The sequence below is a fragment of the Rhinopithecus bieti genome, unplaced genomic scaffold, assembly GCF_001698545.2.
Source record: "Rhinopithecus bieti isolate Rb0 unplaced genomic scaffold, ASM169854v2 scaffold_6945, whole genome shotgun sequence".
In the NCBI taxonomy this organism is placed as follows: Eukaryota; Metazoa; Chordata; class Mammalia; order Primates; family Cercopithecidae; genus Rhinopithecus; species Rhinopithecus bieti.
The window spans coordinates 1,201,703-1,229,122 of NW_016805531.1; the positions used below are offsets into that span (position 1 = coordinate 1,201,703).

The window sequence follows — 27,420 nt, forward strand, 5'->3', positions numbered from 1 at the left end:
GGGTCTGTGACTACTTGTAGGCTTTGGGTGTTAGATTTTTGAGATATTTTTTCACCTGTGAATGTTTTTGACCTATGGCTATTATTAGACAAATAATATTTTGATTATTCTTTGGACTAAATTCTCTGTTTCAGACCTGACTTACTAAAGCTAAAGGGGTCTGAGCCTGCAATGTGGAGGGGGTGCCTGGGCTTTGCAGAAGGGAGAGAGCAAGATGCCTTTAGCACAGTTTATTAGCACAAGAAAGGAAGCAGAAATTCAAGGCAATTGTTCAAGATAAGAATAAAGATGGTAAACACTGCTGCAGCAATCCTTATGCTCTATTCATTGGAAACCTCTAAGTGGGAACAGAGGAAAGTGACGAATCCCAACGATAGTTTATCATTTACACAGCATGGTGAAGAAATTAGTCACAGATGTTTATTGAATTCACTGAACAAAATGAGCCTCTCTCCCACACACTCAAGGTAATTACAATTGTATCCAGAATGTGTCCCAATGGCACAACCATAAAAATCATATAGCTGGAACTCTCACGCAAGCGCATATTCAAATGTTCCTTTATCAAACTCTTCAACTTCATCTTCCCATGTAGAGGAAGGCATGCTACTATATGGGTCTAGCAGGATTTTGAAGCATCTGATAATAAGAAGTCCCAAGAAGATACACAAAATCCCAACAAAAGCAAAGCCAGTTTTTTGCTCCAGAGTCAATGAGAAAGCTGATACTTCGTTGACACTCATCTTAGCTGACGAGTTGCCACAGTAGGTACTACTCATTATTCACTGGCACATTGTTGTGGCTCTTCACAATTCCTTCTGGAATCAACTCTTCGCCTAGGTACAAAATTGGACTCAGTTTAGTTTTACCCTTGTATGGTATTGGGTAGGCTGTTGCTTATTAAAATCTGACATTTTCCAAACCTTCTTGACTTAACTCACAAAAGATGTTTGAAAACATCATCAGATACAGATCAGAATCAAATTAGCATTGGAGGTGCTATTTCTAACTGTTGTAATTGAAGAATTACCTTTGTGGACACAAGACTGTGCCTACATACTCTAAATAAATCAAGTATGAAGGTGAGTATTCAAATTATCAGCCCTAAAATCTTTTGATTCATTGCTAGACAGTTAGATAGCTGCTTCTTTGATCTGAATTGTCATCTAATTTTCACCTCATATTTGCACGCGTAGGTAGATAATATAAATAATCATAGCATGTAAGTTGCTCAAGCTGTTTAAAGTCCATACTTCAAGGTCTATTTCCAGTGCCATTTTGACTGGTATAGATTCTGATCCTTTTAAACAGATATAATGACTTCTTTCTTTTTCACCCCCTTAGGTTTCATATGTATGTATTTACATTTTTTTCTTCACTACCACTGGATACACTAAGTGTCAATTTCTTAAAGAGAGGAATTATGTTTTTAAAATTACATGAATGCAGGCAGTGCCGAACAGAGCAGCTTGCAAGTAATAAGCAGCAGTGGCTATGGCCATTAGCCACCTCCCCACCATCTCCATTAACTTTCAGAACACCCTAAGTAAACATAAAATCCAAGTTAAACAGCATGCTTTCTCTGCAAATTCAACTTCAAGACAAGCTCCCCAGTCGCCCTCCCAACGAGATTTCCACTCCTAAGTCCCTATTGTGCTGAGATTCTAAAACTAACACTAAAGCATTCAGAAAGTATATGTTGAACTGAAACAAAATAGATTTTTTTCCCATTTCATGTCTTAAGGTAGTTAAATGAATTAATTACAAATAAAGATAAATTTAATTAATCAAATAATTACTAATGTACAGCCACCTTTTTTGAGCAGACTGTCATCAAATAGCTTTTTAATCCAATAACTGCAAATAATAGACTGTTGGTATTTTCTTTTTTATTGTTGTTTTTTCTGATAATTTGTAAGAATTATATTTATTAAAATTACTGACCCTTGAGATTTGTTTGGTCCTAATTTTCAGGAAACAACTGAGACAGAATAAAGGATGGAAGGTAAGGAATGAAAAAAGAGTAATAAAAACAGGCCTTGTAGCTTTCAAAGTTATTCTGCAAATAATACACCAATTAATATCAATCAATATTTTGTTTTATAATGATTTAGATTACAAAAAAGCTCTATCCTCAAGCCGTAAGTGGCAGAAATATTCAATAGTTATGGCTTATGTTCATTGTTTGATTTTTTGTTTAGTAAAGGGAAAAATATTGTTCAAATCCTTGTTGAGTTTCTTTCCACTAAGTCATTTTTTGTCCTAATCAATATAGTATAGTGAAAAGACTTTAGTTTTTTAAATATAGGGACACTTATTGGCTGAGAATGATCTTCTGGAAGATTGAGTTCTTGTTGTGGTATTTATCCTGTAAAAGGCGCAGAAGACTCAATTGAATCTCTAATGACAGACTTAACTGGAACTTCTTTTGCTGACTAAATGTCTAATTTTCTTGCTTTTGTCAATTAAAAGTCATTTGTTAAGATCCATACACTCACTGGATCATTTATTTAATGGATGGAGAAACTGAATAGCAGGATGTTTCTGTATGGAGATGCTGGACCAAGGAGATGATTCAGCCAACTAACTTGTCCATTTATTTTTTTTTACTAGAGCATAACCTTGCTGGGCTACAACATGTGGATATTTCAGGGGATATGTGGGTAAGATGAGGCAATAAAAGTGGTTTATTGATGGACGCTGTGGTTTCCCAATAGATTCCCTTTAATGAAGGACTTGTTGCCCAGCAGCAAGGAATGTTGCCAGCGAACAGTCTTCAGCTGTCAGTCCCTTTCACCATTTGCCTCGGTTGCAGAGAGCTGCTTCACCCAAAGTCACGGCCCTTCCCAAGGAAGGCCATACTCAATGATTGATTATATAATAGTATAAAGGCATGGCCATCTTATATCAAAGGGAGACAACTCTAAAATCTATTTTAGTTTCAGAGCTCTATATGGGGTCAGCGGAGACTGTCACTGGGTCCATAGCACAGTTCAACTTCTGGCCACTCCTGTTTAAGTCCCCACTTTTCCATGACTGTTGAGCCCAAGGACAGTCTTCAGTAAAAATTCAGCAAACTAACATCTGTCTCAGAGTCTGACTTCTGGAAAATCCAACCTTTAACAATTGACATCACAAAAGTTAAAGCACCTGGGCAGTTTTAATTATCTGTTCATTTTTCAACTAGTTCTTTTTGTTATTGTCTAGCAGTAGCCTACACTGATTATAGTTATGATGTTAGCTAAATTTATTTAGGTGTTTTGAAAATGCATAATGTAGACACAGACACAGTATCATAGCTGATTGTTGAAGGAGTTAAGTCTGTTGGCTCTTAACCAGTGATTAATCCACTACACTCCTATTTTTCTTAACACCTACTAACCAACCAAACAAACCAACAAAAAGAGGCATTTTTTTAGAGGCAGCAATAAAACATTCTTGTCATTTGTTACTATTAGTTTAAAACAAGGCATCTTCCTAGTTAGAACAAAATCCTTTTATACTTTAGAATATAATATGTCCATCATACACCAAATAATACTTTGTTCCTAGAGCTTTAGATGATATATAAATTAATGAGTTATTTATTGTTTTTAAATAATAAGGGAAAGTAATTACTTCTCACATAATGATCACAGTTCCCAGCACACTGTAAGTATTCAATAAATATTTCAATTGAATTAAACTAAATATATTGAAGAATATATTTTTTGAGGAATAAAGTCCTTCAAATAAAGTTTTGTACAATACTCTAGTTTTAGATATCCAGAAAGCATGAAAATACATTTAGTTAAAATGAAAAGAAAACTTTTATTTGATTTCAAAAATTGTATTTGAAAGTAAGTATAAAACTCAGTAGCTCTTTCAGAGTTCAGTGTTTTGTTCTTTTCTATCAAATTTCCTTAGCATTCTTAGACTCACATCATTTTAGAATTCAAAGGTGGAGAAAACAGATCTTTCCTAACAACCTTGGGAGTTTCCTTTTGTTTTCTAAGGAAAGATATATAGCCATCATATATTCTGGCATTAGTTTGTGCCAGGAAGTACAGGGTTAAATTTTGTATTCCACTATAGTGACATTGGTTAGCTTAAGATTTCTGGTATAATTACTCTTTCTTCCTCTGTCCCTGCCCTCTACATTACTTGACTGTTACCCTTAGCTAAGAAGGTATTGTAAGATACTTCAAAGGCTTTTGGAATCAGGTAAAGCCATAAAGAATGAATAGATATACAGAGTCACTGTTAATGAATAAACAAAGTCACCATTTTTATACTACCTTGGAGGAATAGATGGATGGCTGTTTCATGGCTTTGAACATAATTTATAAGCACTCTATGTCTCTATTATTGGTACAAATATAGGAGCAATGCAGTATAACTAGGGAAAATGCTGAGAAGTGACCAAAAACTTTCAGAATGCTGTCAAGAAATCTAAAGAGCTAAGTGAACTTAAGGTGATATATAATACTATTTTAATTTATTCATTAGCCAAATGTATATTGAGTATCTGTTAGATGCTAGTACTTTTCTTGGTACTAGAGTACAGTGGTGAACTAGATAACAATGTGCACCTGCCAAACTGAGGGTTACATCCAGTGGTGAAATCAGACACAATTATTTAAAATTATCTCCCTCTATATATCCACATCTATATATTAGACCAGGTACTTATAGTCATAAAGGCTATGAAAGAAAGCAAAGCACATTAAGTGGAAAGAGAATGATGGTGGATAAGCGGCACTTCTTTAGTTAAAGAGGTCAGCAAAGCCTTCCCTAAGAAGATGATATTTGCCCTGAATGATGTCTAGAAGGGAACCATGGAAATATTTGGAGGAATAGATTTGAAATTTGTGGAAACAGCCTTTACAAAGGCTTTGAGGTGGAAGGGTTTCACATACAATATGCTCAGATCAAGAGATAGACCAGTATAAGATTAAGCCCTTTATTTGCACAGGATGGTTTAATGTTATCAAATAACAAAAAAAGGCCAAACTACTTAATCTACTTCTGTCTTTTTAACCAATATAGAATGGGTTTTAGAAATGACACACACACAAAAACAATCAAACAATGTAAACAGACAATACTTTAGTAGAATAATGTTTAGCCACATTAAATGAGTTAAAAACCTCATGATCAGATAATTTATAACTTGGAGCTATACTTTCAAGACTTTTGAGAAATTACAGACCATGAAAGAGCTGCCAGAGGTAAGGATGTGGAAAAATGTCTCAATTTTCAAGAGGAGTAAGGGGAATTGTAAAATTATGTATTGGCACCTTGGAATAGGTCTTTGTTGCAAACTCATAATTAATTATTTAACAAGCAATTTGTCAATATTTAAGAAGTCATTAAAAGTTAAGATGAGTTTAATAGGTAATGCCAATGCACATCCTTTTCAAAAGTTTGCTACTAATATGATGAATCAGGGAAATAGCATGGACATGGTTTAGTTATTTTGGCAATGCATTTAACAGTCTCCCATGATATCTTTGTGGGGAAGACATGAGATATGCCTGGATAATAGTGTTTTTATGCAGATTCATAGATCTGAACTACCCTAATAAATATCAGGTTCTGTAATCATGGACATGGGTCTCCAGTGTGATATTACAAAGGTTTCACTTTATCTACACATACTTTTCAGTGTTTTTGAACAGTGACTAAGTTGAAGATATTGAAGTGAAGCTTATTACATTTGACAAGGCTTGGCTGAAATATGACAGCACATGGAATAAAGACTCAAAACAATTCTGATGCCTAAAATTCTAGGTTGAAGCTAGAACATAAAATTTAATAGAAACACTTCTAAAGCCCTTTGTTTAAGTGGGAGGGAAGGAGATGCACCAATTCCAAACAGGGGAGATAATGACTTGGCAGTTCATGTAAAATAAATCTATAAGCTGCAATTAATCAAGTTAGCCTGAGCCAAAGATATGAGGTGGTGGCTTATAAAAGCAAATGTCTTAAATTGAGTGGGGGTGCAAGTGATAGAAAGTAATAACATTATTATAATGTGTCAGGCCACATATAAAGTAAAACCGCATATATTCACTATACTTTCTTTGAAAAATGTTTATTGGGTTGCTAGTATGCTCTAGTAGACATGGACTCCTCTGCTCAAAAAGATTCCAGCTAGTAAGGGAGAAGAGCCATGTACACACAAGGAAAAAAACAACAACGTAGGCTTCTACAAAAGCAATACAAAAGGAAGAGGAAACAAACTTGTATTTAAAATCTACTGTGTATCAAATACTGCTTTACATATATTATTTTATTTAATTCCCACAACACCCACATAGTGTTGATATTATTATCTTCAACATCTTGGTGAAAAAAAAAAGAAGATCCAAAAAGGATAAACAAGTTTAGATGAAATCAAGATTTCACCCATTGAGGGATCAGGAAAGTTTTTCTTGCAATAAATTGTATTTGAACTGAATCTTGAGAGACAGAATGATTCAGATCTGTGAAGAAGAAAAGAGCATGACAACAAATATGAAGGCAAAAAGTACTGGATTTATTCACAGCACAGTGAGCAATTTGGTACAGGCAAGGGGGAGTATGGGAAACAAAGCATTGGAAAGGTAGGTTGGAGCCAAATTGTGAAATATTTTGACTGTCAGGCTAAGAGTTTGAAATTTATTTGCTTAAAGGCTGAGTGGCTTGATGATGAGACTGAAATAGACATAATTTTGAGGGAGAGAGCATCATGGGAAAGAAATGGTTCAGGTGAGAAGCAATGAGGGTCTACACTAGGGAGTAGATGTGTGGAAGAGGGTAGAGGTTGGAAAATATTTAGAAAAATACGAGGGGTAGGATTTGGAAAGTAGTGGGCCCATGGAGAGAGAGACATCAAAGAGGACTCTACACTATTAAGCTCTGACAAGTGTAAATAGAGTGTTTTTATTAATCAAAACAAAGAAAATAAGAGCAAAGTATAGACTTAGAAAGTAAATGACGAGTTTATTTCTGGACTTGGTGAATTTGTGGTACTCATGTGTGGTGCATAGTAGGCACTTAATTGTCAGCTTTCAATAAATTAATCCAGATCATTTTGTGTAGCATAAAATTTTTGATGGGGAGAATATTTTAAGGTATTGTTGTCGAATAAGGTTTGTGTAGAAGACTCTATCCAGGATGGAGAGAGCCCAGTATATAGAAATATTTGCAGATCAAAACTTAAAGAGAATAGAATTGTTGAGCTTTGTCTAGGAAGGGGAAGACCAAGGAGGACAATAGGTAGACTCAAATATTTGAAATATTATCTTGTAGAAAGCCAGAAGGACTTGTTCTAGATTGATCCAGAGAGCAATTTTACTGTAATTCTATTCAAGTCTATTTTCTGTTACCACAAAGGATTAAAGATGGAATAAGCCTAGCAAGGAGCTTCAAGGAATGCCTCTCCTACAAGGAGGATCTCCTACTGGAGTTATATAAGATGAACCATGAGTAAATCTGTAGCAGAAAATTCACCTGTAATAAAGGAGGCTACGGTTTCTAGAAGGAGGCATTAGCAAACAGTGTCAAATTCTGCAGTGGTGATGGAAACTAAACACTGAAAAACAGGGTCTTATGGTTGGCATTCAGAATTATTGCATCATTATAAAAATTTAGTTGAGAGTCTAGGAGGGACACTAAATTGAATTGGATTTAGAAGTGAGGGGTAATGAGAAAATAGAGTCAGGTGGTAAATAAACTTGACAGAAAGTAAGTTTTACTTAGTCCGTACAGAAGGTTAAATCATAAGATGAATCACTTTCAATAATGAAGACATGACTGCATATTCAGTTTTTAAAGGAAGAGCTACGTAAATTTACCTGGGTTCAAAGAAGTATAAAATTTCCATTTTTAACAACAACAACAAAAAAATGGGTTGAGAAAGAACAAATGTTTTATTAATATCTTAAAAGGGAAAACAGGCTTTTATATTTATCATAAAAGTACACTTCATACTAAAGATGAAAACAAAATACAGGTCAAGGAGAGCAACTGAAAAAGTAATATTCAAAGGCTAATTAAAAAGTCTGCCCATTGCTGCAGGCTGTGCCTACACAAGCAAATAGAAGTAAAAAGTTAAGCAATTGCCTAACAATGTGTTCAGCAAATAGATGGTTTTGGTAATTTAAACCATATATGTAGCAGTTGAAATACCAGTATTTCAGGCCTAAATTTTTCAAACAATTGCCCAAACTTTCCATTTTACTTGCTCCGTGAAATGAACAACTTGTCTCATTTCAACACCAAATCAAAAGTTTTTGAGAATATACTGTTAAGTGTGCCAAGTCTTCTGCTTTTCTATTGATATAGAGCATAATATGATATAAAAAATATTGTTAATAACAAAATATTGTTAAAAACAAAAGTCTCCAAGTTATAAAACTAATTCATTCACAATTACTAAGGTATTTAAAATGCTCAACAGTTATAGATAAAATATGCATTTTCACTTTCTCTAATTGCTGGAAGAGCTCTTCACAACAGACACTGTAATGCCTAGCCCTGGAGAAGCATCATCTTAATATCCTATTTACTGGGGAATAGAAAAAGAAAGAAATCTGAGAAAATTTGGATTAAGTTACAAAACCATGTATTTTTTAAAATCCATATAAAATAGTTAAAAAAATGAATTTTCAAAATAAGTAGAATGCAAAATTGGGTAGTGGTAAAAATTATTTGAAATATATTACACCACAAAATTGGGTAAAATCAACAATGCAGTTTAAATATCAGGATCAATATATATAATGATTAAAATATTTAAGTATCTTTTAACACTACTGCTGCAAATGATAAAATACTGTCTTGAGCCATATTCACTGGAATAAATGGTTAGGTACTTTGGCAATGAGTAACTTGGTTGAAAGTACATTTACTTACAGCAATTCTCAGGCACTAAGATTTCTAAGTACTGATGAGTCATAAGATTGGGCCAAGGGTGTTCCTGTAGATATCAAATAGCCGAAATCTCATGAAGTTGCTTTGTAATTAGCAACTAGTAAGTAAAAAACAAAGTCTTACTATGATCAGTACTTACAAATCATATCTCTGTAAGTAGCTAAGCAAAGATGATAGTATTTTTATACCTGATATGCAGCCTTTCATATTCATGAATATTGTTAGTGATGTTTATTTCTTCTGTGAAATAACCTTACTAGAGATATAAAATACACCTTTCAGATAAAATCATTTAATCATGCAACAATGCACAATTACAGAAACCAATGTTAAAAGTGTATACCCATTAAAGAAAATCTTCCTGTGCTTAATTTTAATCAACAGGTTTTTCCTCTTGTTTATTTCTCTAGTAATGGTATTCCAAACAATAAACCTGAAATAGTAACTATTAGAGTGGAATATGATGTTCTAGGTAGAAAGTATTTTAGCACTGGTCATTAGATATAATACTCTCTACTGCTAATGATGACATTCATAATTTCATGAAATAAGACATATAAGAAAACCCAAGGTTAAAAAATAATGAACCATTCCATACATATACACACTCCACACAAAATATAAAGGTTATTATATCCCAGTAAAAGAGAAAAGAAGCATTATTGAAACCACATCTGCACAGAAGTAGTTAATCATTAAGAATTGAATGTGTTGGAATCAAAGGAAAACCTTAAATTACTAACCTAGATGTCTTCATCATGGTGAAATGCATAATTTTCAGGGCTTTCCAGAGGTCCCAAACCTTAGGATCTGCCAGAATCCACCCCCAAACCCTCAGATTTCAACCTTAAGAGAATTTCTCTCTTAAGATAATCTTTGGATGGCTCAAGGACTCTGACACTCAACCCTTCCAACGCACTGGGAAACCTGGTCTGAAAATTCTCCAAATATCTCATTAAAGAAACCTAGAGCATCATCATCATTCTGCGTTGTTTGTTTCCAGGTCTCTTTCTACGTACTAAACCGAAGAAGCATGGAAACTTCCTGCAAAACATTATGGGAGAAGCATCAGCAATCTGCACGTACACAACACTTTTCCCCCGCCTGGCAGCCGCATCAGCAGTAGCGCTAGCATTATGGGTGCTGTTTCCCCTTTAAAATTGAACTTATCAGACCTGCTGGCTCCCCACCCCACCCCCCCACCCTCCGCTCTTTTGCTTCAGAAATACAAGAGAATGAGGACATGCTTCTCAAATCGACCTGCATTTGGAACGCTGTCAGTTAATGCGGAGGGAAGGGGGAGAAAGTTACTTCGCAGACAGCGATGTCTCACCTTCCATGCTTGTTGCCAGGGAGATGAAGTCCAGCCAGTAGACTTAAGTGTTGGCACGTTTGTCTGCGTTCGCTGATCGGTTCAGTAACAATGTAGAAGGCGTGTTCTGGAACCTGCGTGGAGTCACAGGACCCTGGTTAGCGCTTTCCTGGCCTAGAAGTGTAAATGTCTGTGTCTGTCGGTGAGACAGAGGACGTGGGCGCCCGCCGAAGTACGTGTGCGCGCGCGCGTTTGCAGGAAAACGTGCATGGATTTCTTCGGTGTGGCAGTGTGTAAATATTTGCGCTCGCGTGTGTCTGTGACAGCGCCTGTGTGTGTATGTGAGACTGAAAGGAGGTGGGAGATGAGGAGGGGAAGGGAATCGGCTCCAGCAGCAACAGGCTCTATCTATTCCTCAGTTCTGCCAAAAGAAAGAGAAAGAGAGGAAGAAAAAAAATAGACGCTCATGTTTTTCCCTCATAACACACCCTGAAGGTTAGCAATCAGATTTCATCACTATCTTTGTTTAGTAAGGCAATGGGGGTTTAATTGATTTACTGCTGAAATCCTTGTTTTGCTCTCTTTGCTGCATTCCTGGCTGTGCCGCGGGCATTTTGCTGTGCTTTGGTGACAGCCGTTTCAGTAGAACAGTAGGCACTAAATTCTTACATGTTTCTTCTTATCCGGTAAGGAAAATTCAGGAGTGAAAGGTGTATTGGTTTAACCGGAGACTGAATGTGTCGTTTGGAGTTCGTTTCCTCTACTCTTTCCCTTCTCCCTTCCACATAAACACAACTGAATCCCCTTCCGTTTCTAGGAGAAGGCGCCTGGGCGCTGTCCGTAGTGCTGAAATGGTGCGTGTTGAGATCTGGCTCCCAAACACAAGCTAGAAGACAACAAAATAGCAGCCAGGAAACACTCTGATAAAGCCCTAGATAGCCGCCAGGTACGTTTTCTAAACAGTGTTGAATATGAAGATTCTAAACCTAACCGACATTGAAAGCAAGGCAAAGCAAAGCAACGCAAAACAAAACAAAACAAAACAACAGAAACCTTGCTCTTTATCCTTATTTTAGGGGTCTGGTGGTTTCAACAAACTCAGTTATAGGGTTCCCAATTCTATTTGTGTGTTGCTACTCTATCCAGAACCTGCAAGTTGCAAGCACTTGTAGATCCCCTACAACCTTAATTATTCACCTTATAACTACTGGACTGTGAGTGGTTGGGGGAAATGTAGATACAGAATTGGGACATTCATCTAAAGAAAATAAGTTGAAAACATAATGTAAGTGTAACTAGATTCAATAATAAAGTGAAGACAAACTTTATGATTATTTAGAGTGTTTACTGATTTTTTGTAATGGTCTTACAAAAAAAATGGGCAATGTATAACTGGGAGTTCATAGAAGACCACATTTTTTAAAGTTGTTTTTCGATTTGAAACTATTAAGATGTCCTAAAATGTAGGTGAACTAACTGCCCCCTATGAAAGAGTGAAAGACATGTCTTCTTCTAGGGACATTTCCATGGCCATGGTTTTATTGATTCTTTTTAAGCTTGCCAAGGGCCACATTCTTTATTAGCACTCTGGGCTAGAACAGTGCTTCTTGAAATATAACATGCATATGAAATCTCCAACGACCTTGCTAAAATGCAGACTCTGATTCAGTAGGTGTGGGGTTGGGTTTCAGATTGTGCTTTTCTGACAATTTCCTAGGTGATGCCAGAGGTTACTAGTTTTGAGATCAATTAAAGTAGCAAGATGCAGCTGGGAGTAGTGGCTCATGCCTGTAATCCCAGCACTTTGGGAGGCCAAGGTGGGAGGATCACCTGAGGTCAGAAGTTTGAGACTAGCATGTCCAACATGGTGAAACCCTGTCTCTACTGAAAATACAAAAATTAGCTGGGTGTGGTGGTGGGTGCCTGTAATCCCAGCTACTCAGGAGACTGAGGCAGGAGAATCGCTTGAACTCAGGAGGCGGACATTGCAGCGAGCTGAGATCGTGCCACTGCACTCCAGCCTGTGAGACAGAGCGAGACATTGTATCAAAATAAATAAATAAAAGTAGCACGATGCTAGAGATATTGTATTCTGGCAATGCAGTCAGTCATAGATTGTGGGAAAGGAGATCATTTTATTCCATCTATTATTCTATGTATGCTTCCGAAGTGTTACAAAAATAATTTATTCAAAATTAGCTCAGAGACTAATCATGTAAACATTTTGTCTGTACAGTGTTAACAATTTTTTATGAATTTGATTCCTTTGATTTTGATTTTGACATTGTCTGGACTACTGGTATAGTTGACTCTGTATTTCCATACTATGATCTACAATCCTTCATTCTCTTTGCAGGCCCAGCTCAAGGGAGCATAACTAAGTTATATGATTCTGCTGAGGATGTATGAGCCCCACTCCAATAATTTATTATCATGGTTGGAGACTGTGACTTGTCATTTTATGACTTGAAATATGGCTCCATAGTGAATGCCCATGAAGCTGATTTTTAAAATCTGGATATTACAGATCTAATTCTCACCCAATTTAAAAGGTAGAATAGGGTTCTTGTTTCATAGATCATTTGTATGAATGTTGATTTGTTATGTCATTGACATCATACACACATGCTTACATTTTGAAGGTTGCTAGTGTTTCCCATTAACGCTTCTGAATTGATGCCAAAGGAAAGCATTGACTATAAGTTAGGTTCCTTGGTATTAGTTGGTGCATGACCCTGACCCTTTTCAAGCTATAGGAAAGATAATGATGCTCTCAAAAGTCTGCAAAATGGCTTATTCAGGAAAGCATAATGGATTAAAAATCCATTAGGTTCCACTTTCTTTGCTAGATGCTGAGATACAAAGATAAATGAGATTTGGTCTCTGCCCTTGAGGAGATACATGGCAAAATAATATGGCAAGTTCTACAAAGTTCTATACAAACACAGATTAATATGCTATTCATATTTTATTAGCCATTGCCAAAGAAGAGATGAAGAATTGCAAAAAGGTAAAACACAGAATAATTGTACTTCAGGTCCTTGCCGGTATCTGCTGCCCAACTTTTCCAAAAATTTGCTGAAAGACATGAAATATATGAATGCCTTTCTAAAGCACATGTGGATAACCTATACTTCCGGAGCATCTGTTATTTATTTTCAGAACAATCCAGTTATTAGAAAGGTAAATATGTGGGTGGCATTGTTTATAACTTCCCCAAACAGAATTGCCTTTACTATGCTTTGACATTATGCTCAGTTTATATACAGTAATTCTATATGAAACAGCTCCCAGCTTGCACAACCTGCTCTATATCTACTACAGAGTTGTTACTAAAATCTTGGTCAACATATAACTTACTATTTCTTATATAAAGATGCCTAATGGAGATTTCATAGACATATCCCCAAAAGCATTTCTTTCAATACCAGTTTAATGAATTGAACTTTCATACCTCTCCTCCTCACTTAAATCAACCCAGGGTAAAGTGGTACATTCTGTTCTTACATACAATGTAATCACATAACTGAAGTTAGCATTTATTTTAGTTACCAGGGATGTCAGAGTCAAATTAACAGCTGAAAACCTTAAGGTTTTATATCTCTTCTTTTTTTTTTTATCACCTTAACTACTGCAATTTTGATTTCTCAGGTAATGATAATATTATTTTCTTTTAGTTATCTGTTTTAATGTGTGACCTTATGTAAATGTCCTCATAAAATCAGAAGTAGAGTAAACAAATAAATAAATAAAGTAAATTTCTCTACTTTTGATTATTGGGTGAGTGTATATGGTTGTTTTATAAATTTATTTTAAATAGGATACTAACATACAGAAAATGTATCATCTAATTAGCTATGAAGATAAAATCTAAACTATAATGATGAAATATTAAAATGTCAAGATGACGGAAGAAATTTTTCAGTTTATATAATTATAGATCAGCTTAATTCCAAACCACTTTGTTACCCTGTTGCTATTTTTATACTCTAAATAGTGTCCCTTATATGACTAAGACTTTTTGTTATCTCAGAGATTGGAAGTGTTAATCGTCCACCTTGTTAGAAGACATGGTAACCATAGGAATTTAGAAAGCATGATAGCACCACTCTAATGAATATATTCTAGAATGAGATTGTCACAAAGCAACTGAAAACAAGAATTTCCTCTAATAACTGAGCTCAGGATTCTTTTCAGAGGAAAATTTAACTTGCATAAATTCTTGCCATCCTGGCTCTAGTTGACTTCTTGCTGTCAACTGTTGCAAAGTGAGATCACCTTTACCTCTTTAACCTATTAGGCCAACATGTTACTTTCAACTTTTCAGGAAAACCTACTTTTTGTTTGGCTGAGGTTTGATTACTATTCCTTAACTAAAATATTTCAATATGGCTGTGCTTTTTAATTTGAATATTGCTATTGATTCAAACATTGGATAGCATATCTTTCTTTTTTTTTTTTTTGAGACGGAGTCTCGCTCTGTCGCCCGGGCTGGAGTGCAGTGGCCGGATCTCAGCTCACTGCAAGCTCCGCCTCCCGGGTTCACGCCATTCTCCTTCCTCAGCCTCCCGAGTAGCTGGGACTACAGGCCCCAGCCACCTCGCCCGGCTAGCTTTTGTATTTTTTAGTAGAGACGGGGTTTCACCGTGTTAGCCAGGATGGTCTCGAACTCCTGACCTCGTGATCCGCCCGTCTCGGCCTCCCAAAGTGCTGGGATTACAGGCTTGAGCCACTGCGCCTGGCCGGATAGCATATCTTTCAAATGTGAAATTTTAAAACATGTATTAAATACAAATATAAATTAGTTTTGGTATAACTATTTTTTAAGATAATCCGATGCTTTTTTGACTTTAGATGATGTTAGGTAATTAGCTATATTCAAAAGTCAACTCTTTATTTTTTTAAAAAATGGATTCCTATGTATTTGAATGCTATTTTTATCTACCCATGTCTTTTTTGTCTATATACACAGTTTTAATCATTGTTTTGAGGGGAGGAATAAGAATGATTTTGAAATTTCACTAAGAAATATATGCCCTCTTCCTAAAAATACATATATACAGATGTTTTGCTCACAGCTCAGGTATTCATGGATCTCTGGAAGTTCATTTTTATAATCCCAAGGTAATCCAAAGAGCCTATTGAAAAATCTGCTGTAAATGAATGGTACATGATCTCATTCCCTGTTTTACAACTAAGTATTGAATGGCTTAAACTCCTACATCTTTTTTTTGTTTTTGATATGGAGTCTCCCTCTGTCGCCCAGGCTGGAGTGCAGTGGCTCGATCTCTGCTCACTGCAACCTCTGCCTCCCGGATTCAAGCGATTCTCCTGCCTCAGCCTCCTAAGTAACTGGGATTACAAGCACATGCCACCGCTCCTGGTTAATTTTTTTTTTTTTTTTTTTTTTTTTGTATTTTTATTACAGACAGGGTTTCGGCATGTTGGTCAGGCTGGTCTTGAACTCCTGACCTCGTGATCTGCCCACCTTGGCCTCCCAAAATGCTGGGATTACAGGCGTGAGCTACTGCGCCCGGTCAACTCCTACATATTTTAAAGCCACCCCATTAGCTTTCTATTTTTTTCCCCCTTGGAGATCTTTCTTTAGGTCATTTTTACCATCTGATATCTCAAAAGTAAGCCAAGGCTGAATGTGCTGAAATAGGATTAGAGAGTACAGTAATAGGATAATTAGACTTGATTAGAAAATGACTGTGTGGGATTTTGTCAACAGTGAAGAAATGATCTAAGTACGTGGACTCCTAAGTGAATTGAGCATGATGACACTTTAGTGTAGTTAATGATCTAATGCTGGTCTGGTTGATGAGTCCCATTGAAAATGAGATGCTATGTTTTCTGGTAAACTTTTCTGCAAAGAAAAATATACTAAATGTTTCAGTTCAGAGTGATCTATTTAAATGAAGTTTCATTTAATTGTTTTTAGTTTTACTGCCCATAAGCCTTCAATTGTTTCATTTAAAGTGTACTTTTAAGCCCTCTACTATATTTACGGTTGAATCTAATGAGTATGAGAGGGTACCTTGGGTACAATCTCCACGAATGTGCGAGCCATAACTACAGTATAATGTATAGAGATTAGCTTAAGTTATTTTGTTCTGCTAAAGATAGAGAAACAAGAGCAGTTTTCTTTTCTATCATAATGTATGCTTCTGTAATAGGATTCAGTTAAAAATAATTGGCAAATAGGAATGTCAATGGAATGTGGAAATCAATTGTTTTATACACGATTTGCCCCAGTACATTAATGTTTTGATTACGAAGTAAAAGCAGTTGCACGCTAAGTCCACTAACACAGCTGAAGGTAGTAAGCTGTGGAGGAAAGTCGTCCTATATGCAACACCCATTCACTCCTCCTTTTTCCTCTTGGCTTAATTTGACCACATGCTCTGTCTTGAAAGTGCTTATTGCACAATTCTTCCTGATCATTGTGCATTTGTCCTTGTTTTTGTAACTCAACCTTTGTTTTATTTATCCCATCATTCTTTCTTAACTCAAACAAATTTATGAAGTTCTAAATATATTGAAATATAAATAATAACTTTTATTTTTAATTGTGCTAGCATTTTCTTAGCTTTGTAAATGTTTTGCAGTGCTATGGTTGTGATGTTATGTAAGTTTTACACTTTTTTTTCCAATTCCAACAATAAATTTTCCCTAAATTTGCCAGTTATTTTTGTATTGGAATTAAACCTATTTTTTTTTTTTTTTTTTTTTTTTTTTTTTTTGACGGAGTTTGCTCCTGTCCCGACCGGAGTGAGTGGCCGGATTCATCACTCAAACTCCGCCTCCCGGGGTTCACGCATTCTCTGCAGCCTCCGCAGTAGCTGGGACTACAGGCGCCCACCACATCACCCGGCTAGTTTTTTGTAGTTTTAGTAGACACGGGGTTTCACCGAGTTAGCCAGGATGGTCTCGGTCTCCTGACCTCGTGATCCGCCCGTCTTGGCCTCCCAAAGTGCTGGGATTACAGGCTTGAGCCACCACGCCTGGCCTGACTTAATTTTTTTAGAGCAGTTTCAGGATGACAGAAAAGTCAGGAAGTACAGAAAGTTCCCGTATATCTCCCACCCCTTTTCTCACAGTTTCATTTTTTATTAACATCTTACATTAGTGTGATACATTTGTTAACAATTGATAAAACAATTTTGTTACATTATTATTAATTAAGTACACAATTTACACTAGAGTTCATTCTTTGTGTTGGTCAGTTCTATGATTTTTGAAGAGTCTATACTGTCATATATTCACCGTTATATTTTCAAGCAGAATAGTTTCACATTTCTAAATATCCTCTATTTATCCCTTCCTCTTCCCCTCACAAAGCCCTGGAATCCATTGATCTGAAAACTGTCTTGTAGTTTTCTCTTTTCCAGAATGTATGTATAGAGTCATATAGACTCTGTTGCCCTTTCAAACTGGCTTCTTTCATTTAACAACATGCATGTAAGCTTCCTTCATGGCTTGATAGCTCATTTATTTTTTATTGTTCAATAATATTTCATTGTATGGATATACCACAGTTTATTTATCTATATACCTGTTGAAAGATATCTTGGTTACTTCTAATTTTTGGCAATTATGAATAAAGATACTATAAACATTTGTGTGCAGGCTTTTGTGTGGACATAAGTTTTCAATTCATTTCAGCAAATAACTAAGAGCATGATTGTTGGATTCTATGGTAAGACTATATTTAGCTGTGTAAGAAATTGCCATACTGTCTTCCAAAGTGCCTGCACCATTTTGTATTTCCACCAGTAATGAATAAGAGTTCCTGTTGCTCCATATCCTCTTCAGCATTTAGTGTTGTCAGTGTTTTGGATTTTAGCCATTCCAATAATATACAGTGGTTTCTCATTATTGTCCCAATTTTGAACTCCCAGGACATCTGATGTTAATGATAATTTCATATGCTTATTTTCCATTTGCATATCTTCTTTGTTATGTGTCTGTTCAGATTTTTCCACTCTTTAATTGGGTTGCTTGTGCTCTTATTGTTGAGTTTTAAGAGTTCTTTATATATTTTGGATATAAGTTCTTTATTAGATATGTGTTTTGCAAAGATTTTACTCCAGTCTGTGGCTTATCTTTCCATTTTCTTAAGTTGCCAGTTATTTTTAATGTATGATTTTGTAGAATGTGAGTTATTTTCCTTTTTCAGGGTTCTGTGCATTGTTAAAGAATAAACACTTGCATACTTGGTATCCGATTTCTAAAACTAGGCTAGCCAAATAAAAGCCACACCTCTCATGTTTTAAGCAAAGCTAAACTGAAGGAATGTTTATCTGGTGAGATGCGAAGACACTTTAGGCAACTATAGGAGACACTCAGAAAGAACTAAGGAGGGGCCTTCTTTTTCAATACTACCTAAAAGTCAATATAAAATAAATTGAAGTTAGTGACTATTATCTAAAACAGTACTTAAAAATATGAAGATTTTGAGGAGAAAACATAAGCCTAATGTTCTGAGGACTGATGAATTGTAATAATGTTTTAGTTTTCAGTAGTTCTACAGTAGTTCTTATGTGACTGTCCCCAGGACTTTAGACAGTGCTCAAAGCAAAGGCACTTGGGAAGAATAAGGTTTGATTTTTCAGAAATGTTGTTGATACTAGTTTCCAGAAATATTCAGAGTTCTGATGCAGAAATCTGGTTTGATGCACATGGACACTTATCCAAGCCTACATTTGCTCTGTGACATTGGGACTGTCAGAGCATCTAGACTGACAGTATTACCATGCAGTCTCTTTAGTAGCTTGAATGATATTGCAAGGAACTCACAATTGAGATTTGTTAATGGAGTCAAGAGAATAAGGTAAGTCACAAGTATTTTTACATACTTTATCTTATTTAGAAGTTCAGGCATTTTTAAATCTAACACACACAGTGAATGAATGGATTCTTAAAACAAAACAAAATGGTGACCAGGTTTGAGAATCCTCTGAGCAGCCAAAACCAGTTAGGCCATGGAAGAGTAACATAGGTTATTTCTTGTAAATACCTCTGACAATTCTAAGTAAAACTTAAGTTGTTTTCCAGAAATGGTATAAGATGATGATTTTTAAACCAATCTGTTGTCTGAAAATCTCCACGGTAATGACAAATCACCGTAAAAGTTAAAGCTTCATTTTTGCTTTATAAGCCAGCCTATAATGCCATGCCTCTGAGCTTCCACTTACCATTTTTGGTTTGAGATCTCTCAGTTTGTAAGTTGTTGTTTCCTATGTGTAATTTACACACTTTAAAACATTTGACCTGATTTTATTTTTTACAGCACGATTGCACACATAGGATAACTGCCTCCTTTATACGTGGGTACCTCAGAAAGCATGCCAAATGATTTAGAAACTGTGCCAAATATTACCTATTGACACTCAGCATCGTTTTCGCCCTTTTAAGTTCTCTCTCCTATGAAACATTTCTCAAATTCTGTTGCTAATAGTATTCCAACCTAAATTCTACCAAGGAGCGGCACTGTTACAAAATTTGCAAGGAGGAAGGGAAAGAGAAGCCATCAATTTCAGTAGTGGCTGCAGGTAACTTTGTGGGTATAGCAAATGGCAGATGGTATGTTAAGTCAGCAGATTCTGGACACAAGGAAGTCTTGAGACTTATCTTGTTGTTACAGGTCAGAGGGATCATTGGCCATGGTTCCTCGTGACTCATGCTCTTCCTAATATTTCAAACTGCAGCAATAGCTCCTGGACCTTTGCCCTCTCAGCCTTACTAATTGCTGTATAAGCGTCTAAGACTTTGTGCATTAAATCCTTTCCTAGAGGAAACATCTATAGAGTTTGACGGAATGAAAAGCTTTCTTTTCCTGACTGATAAAAATAGCTAGAAATGAAAATCAGGGAAATATATCTTGTTTATATACATACTGCATTTTGCATACACACACATATATATTCTGCATGTTTAAACAGTTTGTGAATTGAAATATGACATGAAATCACTTCAATCTACCACTTTGCAATACACCATGAAAAAATATCACATTAGTATACTACTGAAAAATCATAGCTTTCAACTAGGCTCATAAGCAGCCATCAGGAATGGTGTGACCCTTGAGGAAAAGGGCTGTAATCCAAAAACAATTTTTGGATTCTGTTTAGTTTCATTAAATGGAGGACCACAGACAGAAAAGCAATGGCAATGCCTAAAGGCAATGGAGGTAATTTTTCACCCTACACACGAAGAAGTTTGGATGTGGGTAGTCCAGGGCTTGTCCAGCGACGTTATGAGGCCATCAGTGTTTTAGTTTCCTGTCTTTCTCACTTGTCTTCCTTAGCGCGTGGCATTTGTATTCATACACGTTGACTCTTGGTTTCAAGATGGATACTTCACCCTTTAGCCTCACAAGAAGGCAGGTAGGCAAAGAGCTTATTAGGAAAGTAAAAACCCTCTGAAAATCCCTGATGCACTACTCCTTATAACTAATTCGATAGAGCTGTGCCTATCGTCACTCCCAGTATTTCAGGTGGGCATGCTGCTACCCTAAACAAAATCGTGGTTCTACTAGTAAAATTAAAATGGGAGAATGAAAATCACATTAAAAACACCTTTCAGTGCTCTACAGCATGAAGCAAAAGAGAAAACAAAAGCCAATATAAATGATGTCTTCAGAAAAATTCTTCTTCTTGTAATTCTTCTACATTGTAGAACTATTAATATTCTGTTGCTGAATCCCATTTCTGTATTTTCCTATCTTCCTCTCTACTGTTTTGTTTTCTTTTTTTGTTTTGCTTTGTTTTTTTGAGATGGAGTCTGGCTCTGTCGCCCAGGCTGGAGTGTAGTGGCGCTACAGAATACATTCTGTAATTCTTCTACATTGTAACCACATGTAGAAAAACTATTGAAGGAAATAAGTCATTTAAATTAAAAACAGTCACCAGGATTGTGTTCAGCTGTGTTTAATAGAAAGAGACCAAACAGCAGCAATTGATCAGGATAGAAATGTATTTCTTCCTCTTGAAAATGAGTCTAGGGGTAGGAATGTCAGGGTTGTTATTGTGGCTTCATGGTCATCAGAGATCTGAATTTCACATGTCTGTTCCACCATCCTTAGCAGTTAGCTTCCAATTCATGGTCTAAGAGGGTTGTTATTTACAGACATCATTGCTCCATTTCAAGTTAGCTGCAGGAAGAGGCAACAGAGGACAAAAGGGCCATTCTTCCGGCTAAGTCAGTTTCTTCTAAGGAAACTTCTATATGGTCCTTACAACATTTCTGTTAATATCTTATTGGCCAGAACATAGTCACATGGGTGCATGTAGCTGCAAGTGAGGCTAGGAAATGTGGGCTTTCAGTACTATTCATAGCTACCATAAATAAAAATTTTCTATCGCCAAATAAGAAGAGGAAGATGGATTATGTCAGTTATCTCTGTCATCATCATTTACAGGATTATCTTCAAATATGCAAGACAGCATGTGGACTGAACCTTATAATTCATCACTCTAAGAATTTGATTTTCTCTTCTAAATGTTGTAATTGAAAATTAAGAATGATGTGCTGAAAAAGGGCAATTATTTAAATTGAAGACAATTTCTGATATGAAACAATCATTTCATTAATACTGAGTTAGGGCCAGGTGTGGTGGCTTATGCCTGTAATCCCAGAACTTTGGGAGGCCGAGGCGGGTGGATTACCTGAGGTCAGGAGTTCAAGACCAGCCTGGCCAACATGGTGAAACCCTGTCTCTACTAAAAATATAAAAACTAGCCGGGTGCCGTGGTGTGCACCCAGCTACTCGGGAGGCTGAGGGAGGAGAATCACTTGAACCTGGGAGGCGGAGGTTGCAGTGAGCCGAGATCGTGCCACTGCACTCCAGCCTGGGCAACAGAGTGAGACTTCATCTTAAAAAACATTGAGTTAAGATACTAAACTGAGGATATTTAAAAACATTGCCATATAATATCCATGGCTTTGGATAGAGTAAGCTCAATTCATGGAATCATTAAACAGGAGGGAGTGGCTATGCCTATAGGAAGGAAAGTAGGGCAGAGCTCCTGAGAATTTGCTCTTCTGATCTATCTTTTCACAGAGTTACTGGAGTGAGATTGAGGAAAACTCAGGGTGATTTAAGTTAAGAAATTAGAAAATGGTTAAAAATTGAGACTCAAAGATCTGGGAATTATGCAGGTCTTTAGTCTTCAAAGAAAAAATATGCCCCAATATTGCTTACAAAAATCAAAAGTAATTCTGTCATTAGAGAATTACCCTAGGATTATAAAGTTGAAAAATAAAACAATTATGTAAGGAAGTCTACCAAAACCCTTGATATTATCTGAATTATTTGAATAATTGAGGTAAAAGTGGAGTTTCTGCCTGGGTTATTCAGATATTTGTCTTAATTCTAAACTTCACTTAGCTAGCTGGTAGAGACCTTTCTATAGGATGTACTTTTGGAATGCTAAATGCTAAAAAAAAAATGGACTCCTAAAGTAAGCAGAGCTGTGGTGTAATGAGGGTGTATGGGGGATGACAGAGAGATAGGGAGGGAGAGAGAGAGAAAGAAGGAGGAAAAGAGAAAGAGAATGGTAAGTAGTTAACTGTCAGAATAAGATTAAACTTTACTTTCTATTTGATAGTAACCAATGTCCACATTTTCATCACAGAATGAACTTTTTATAAAAAGGGAAATACATATGTAGATTTCAGATATAACCCATAGTATTTTAAAAGTTATGAGTTCCTTTTAAGCTTTAAAGAAATAACTTTTACTTTGTAAAGTGTAGAAACTTCATGCCTTCAAATCCAGCAATTTAATTTATATAGTGAAGCAAACTGACTTAAAATTATACTATACTTTTGTTTTACCTCATATTGTTGGTCTTTGTCTTTTAATTCTTAAAGACAAAATAAATTTAAAAAAAGAAGAATGATGACATTCTAGTTGCCACTCCGTTCTCTTCCTCATTGGTAACAGAACCCTGGGCAGTAAGCCCAGCCCCCAAATTATTTGCCAACCTCCCCCATAGCTGAGTGTGTCATGTGACTAAGTTCTCGCCTATAAGTGGAAGTGTTGTGTGAGACTTCTGGATAGGCCCTTCTTTTCCAGACTTCTTCTGACCCACAGTGCAGACAAGGTTCCTTGATCTCCAGCAGCCATCTTGGGTCATAGGGCAACCTTAAGAACGGAAGCCTTACACTAGGATGGTGCAAGATTAAAGTAGTAGGAACCTGACCTCCATGATGACTGTGAAGCTACTATATATCCTCTGGGATGCTCCTTCTGCATTTATTTTACTTAAGAGAGTAAAAATGTATATCGTGCTTAAGATACTATTATTTCTAGTTATTGTTACTAGCAGATGTACACAATTCCTAAGTGATACATATATTAAGGCATTAATTGAAAATATTTTGTGATTTCTAGGATTAAATGTCTAGATATGTGTAATAGCTTTCCCCTACCCCCACCACGTACACACACATAAACATGCATTCTAATTTGTAAGAAAGAAAACTAAGTGATTATTTGAAGTACCAGTAATATATTTTGTGCAATTGCACAGGATAATGCTTTTGCAATGTGAATCATGTGAAAATAAGAATTTGAGCATTACTTAAGAATTTTTCAAGGTACCTACATGCACTAAAAAATAGATAAATAAATAAATAAAAAATAAAACCAAGGCCAGGGGCTGTGGCTCACGCCTGTAAACCCAGCACTTTGGGAGGTCGAGGCAGGCAGATCACAAGGTCAGGATATCAAGACCATCCTGGTTAACACGGTGAAACCCCGTCTCTACTAAAAATACAAAAAAATTAGCCGGGTATATTGGCGGGTGCCTGTAGTCCCAGCTACTCGGGAGGGTTGAGGCAGGAGAACGGCGTGAACTTGGGAGGCGGAGCTTGCAGTGAGCCAAGACAGCGCCGCTATACTCCAGCCTGGGCGACAGAGCGAGACTCCGTCTCAAACAAAACAAAACAAAACAAAACAAAAAAACAAAACAGTAGAGAGGAAGACAGGAAAATACAGAAATGGGATTCAGCAACAGAATATTAATAGTTTTTTTCTTTATCTTTCGCAATTAACAACAAGAAAGGAAGGAAAGATCAATCTATTGAGCAGTCAGATGGAATGGTAAAGATTAATCCTTCTCCTCCCTTCAGAAGTTGCCTTAATTCCTTGTCTTTTAAGATCCAGCTCTTTTATAAGGCCCTCACCAATTACAATTCCCTCAGTAGGAATTAACCTCTGCTCTTTATCAGGACTAGGGCTAAGCTACAGCGAGTGAGGCGTTTGTCTTGGGTACAAAATTTAAAACTCAGTAATCAAGATAAATATTTTAATGGAATATTTTCATTGGCAAACTAAGGCATGTGGGCCAGTCTCCTGTTTTTGTAAATAATGTTTCAATGATACTTTGCTTTTATTTGTATTATAGCACTCAAATAGTTTTTTTTTTTTTTTTTTTTTTTTTTTTTTTGAGACGGAGTCTCGCTCTGTCCCCAGGCTGGAGTGCAGTGGCTGGATCTCAGCTCACTGCAAGCTCCGCCTCCCGGGTTCACGCCATTCTCCTGCCTCAGCCTCCCAGGTAGCTGGGACTACAGGCGCCCGCCACCTCGCCCGGCTAGTTTTTTGTATTTTTTAGTAGAGACGGGGTTTCACTGTGTTAGCCAGGATGGTCTCGATCTCCTGACCTCGTGATCCGCCCGTCTCGGCCTCCCAAAGTGCTGGGATTACAGGCTTGAGCCACCGCGCCCGGCAAATAGTACTTTTTATATTAGTCCTCTCCCAACACGGTTGTACTCATTTTTGTATTCCTCATGTACCTACTACTCTGTTTGAAGCATAAAGGCCTCTTAAAAAAACCTTGCATTGAGTTGATTAAAGGATTTTGGCAAGAATATACAGTACTAGTGATGGTGGGGTTCAATTTTCATCACTAAGTTCAACTACAGCAAAAGAATAACAGAATGATCACTATTTTGAAAGTACTTATAATTTAGTGCTGTGGGAAAAATCACTTGGCTTGTCTTTGACTAAAACTCTGCTAAGCTTAGGGAGATAGAGAATTGTGATATTACATTATGTTCATATAGCACTTTTTCCTACATAAAGTGCTTTCTCTTAATCCTCACCTCAATCCTATAAGGTCGGTATTGCTATCCTTATTTATTGTAGAGAGACTGAGAAATGAGGTGACTTGCCCAGGGAGTTATGGGCAAAAAGAGGCAGAGCTGGGGATTTAACCCATATTTTGTCTGTCACAATTGAATGCCCTTTCTGCGATTATAAATCTTATGTCTCAGAGTTGAATGACAAACAATTTATACAGCAACTACAATAGCATTCTCATCATTAAAATGTTCTGATTGTGTGTGTGTGTGTGTGTGTATGTGTGTGATGAAGTAGCTGAACTTGGTATTTTTCGGTAGAGGGTAGGAAACTACACATTGAAAAGCCGGAGATGAAATTATGTTATTTCAGTATTACTTTGTAACTATAACTTTACCACTGATGTGTGTATGATATTCTGCAAAGTAAGTAAACTACACATGTTTGCTTCTTTATGGAAAAAAAACAAATTTGGGAAAGCTTTTAAACCTTTCAGCTGAAAAAGGTTATGTCAATGTGAAATATTATAGTACTCAAGAGTTAGGAATTGGTTAAATTTAACGGGTTTCCTTTTCATACTTGGCGGAAAAATCTACGACTATATTTTAAAACTCCATATGGCAATTAAATTTGAGAGTGTAGAACTATTTCACATAGAATTTCCATCAGTATACAATAAACAATCAAAACCTCAAATATCCGTTATTAGCCCATCTAGTAGACGATATTTTATAATTATAGATTCCCCACATTGATTGATGTCCAGAGAAAAACTGCAGTCTTCTCTTATTAAGCTGATAGCTGAGTTCCTGGGAAATCCTCACCCCTAAGAACAAATACTTCTCAAAGAAATTCAAAGTCATTCATTTTGGTGAATCGCAATCAGTTATCAGTAACTCTTTATGGAATGTCCGAAGGGTGCCTAGGCATTGAAATGGCAAGAGACTTATATTTGCTTCATTCAAAGGATTTCTAAAGGGAGTCTGAGGACTTGCAAGAAGTCTCTAAAGATGCAAAGTGGTGTGTTCTTCTTTAACTGTCCCTACCTGGAATGAATTGAACAGTCTGGGTGTTAGGGCTTTGGTGTCTAATCCCGCTTTGCAAGCGAAGACTCCACTGGTGCCAAGCGACAGGCGGGCTGGTGGGCAGACATGGCACCACCACCGGGGGCTTTCAGGACTGGCGCAGCCCTCCCAGGCAGGTGTAGGGTCGACTGCAGCAACAGCGGCCCTGACCCCCGCTCCCATGGCTTCCCTCCCCCCCCGCACTCCCACCCCCCGCACCCGGCACACACCATCTCCCAGTCGCCCAGGCTCGACCGGTTCTCGCGAGATCCGGGTTACTGAGCGCTCGGGGCCTTTTCAAATCGGGATCCGTTACCGCTTCCCCGGCAGCCGCCATTGTCGCGCTCGGAGCCCCTCAGCTCAGGCGGCCGAGGCGGAGGCAGAGGCGGCGGGATGGCGGACGCCAACAAGGCCGAGGTGCCCGGGGCCACTGGTGGCGACAGCCCGCACCTGCAGCCCGCGGAGCCGCCGGGCGAGCAGCGGCGAGAGCCGCACCCCCCGGAGGCGGAGAAGCAGCAGCCGCAGCACAGCAGCAGCTCCAATGGCGTTAAAATGTATTGTCTTTTCCTCCGGGAACCGGGGCGAGGTGGGGGGCGGGGAGTCGGCCGGGGGTCCAGAGGCCGGGCTGGGCCTTGATGGGGATAACCACCCCCAGGCCCCGGCCCGCCCCCGGGCCATCGGCTGCCTGAGGAGCAGGTGCAGCTGGGCCGCTCCCAGGCCCTTCCCCGCCCGCCCCAGGCCTGGCCGCCTGCGGTCCCGGGAGCCGAGGCTGGGGGCCCGGGGACCAGCGCTCCTCCCTGATTTCTAGCCCGAGACAGCGGACTCCCCTCTTTCCTGACTTTGGTTAAAGAACCTTTGAGCAAAGCTCAGCGAACGCCACGGTTTGCAGGAAAATGGTCCCCCTTTAAGGACCAGTAGTTAGTGTTCATCACTAGGGAGTATCTAGGGATGACATCATCGGACATTTCCTCCTAACCACCAAGAACGTATTTAAAAGGAATATCTCTGGCTTCTTTCTGAGCTTCACAAGTTTAGTGTTTTGTTGTTTTCTAAAG

At 37.5% G+C, this 27,420-nt stretch overlaps 2 protein-coding genes across 12 annotated transcripts in view; one reads left to right on the plus strand and one right to left on the minus strand.

The window, feature by feature from the left end:
* Positions 1 to 398: 398 nt before the first annotated feature.
* On the minus strand, positions 399 to 26,679 carry CTXN2 (cortexin 2). Of its 7 annotated transcripts, none has more exons than XM_017872793.1 (3): positions 26,596 to 26,679; positions 10,232 to 10,344; positions 399 to 836 (listed from the first exon to the last, which is right to left on the minus strand). In XM_017872793.1, exon 3 carries the CDS (start codon positions 777 to 779, stop codon positions 534 to 536), a length of 246 nt encoding a protein of 81 aa, XP_017728282.1. In that variant the 5' UTR covers positions 780 to 836; positions 10,232 to 10,344; positions 26,596 to 26,679; the 3' UTR covers positions 399 to 533. The 7 variants fall into 7 exon arrangements, with proteins under 7 accessions (XP_017728282.1, XP_017728278.1, XP_017728277.1 ...); XM_017872789.1 differs by lacking the exon at positions 26,596 to 26,679 and adding an exon at positions 26,348 to 26,449; XM_017872788.1 differs by lacking the exon at positions 26,596 to 26,679 and adding an exon at positions 26,348 to 26,402 and having other exon boundaries at positions 10,232 to 10,631.
* MYEF2 (myelin expression factor 2) overlaps positions 26,635 to 27,420 on the plus strand; it is a 38,368-nt gene continuing 37,582 nt past the window's right edge. For all 5 annotated transcript variants that reach the window (XM_017872781.1, XM_017872784.1, XM_017872783.1 and 2 more), the window contains exon 1: positions 26,635 to 26,919. In XM_017872781.1, coding sequence (XP_017728270.1) covers positions 26,759 to 26,919 — 161 coding nt within the window. In that variant the 5' untranslated portion in view covers positions 26,635 to 26,758. The remainder of the gene's footprint in view (positions 26,920 to 27,420) is intronic.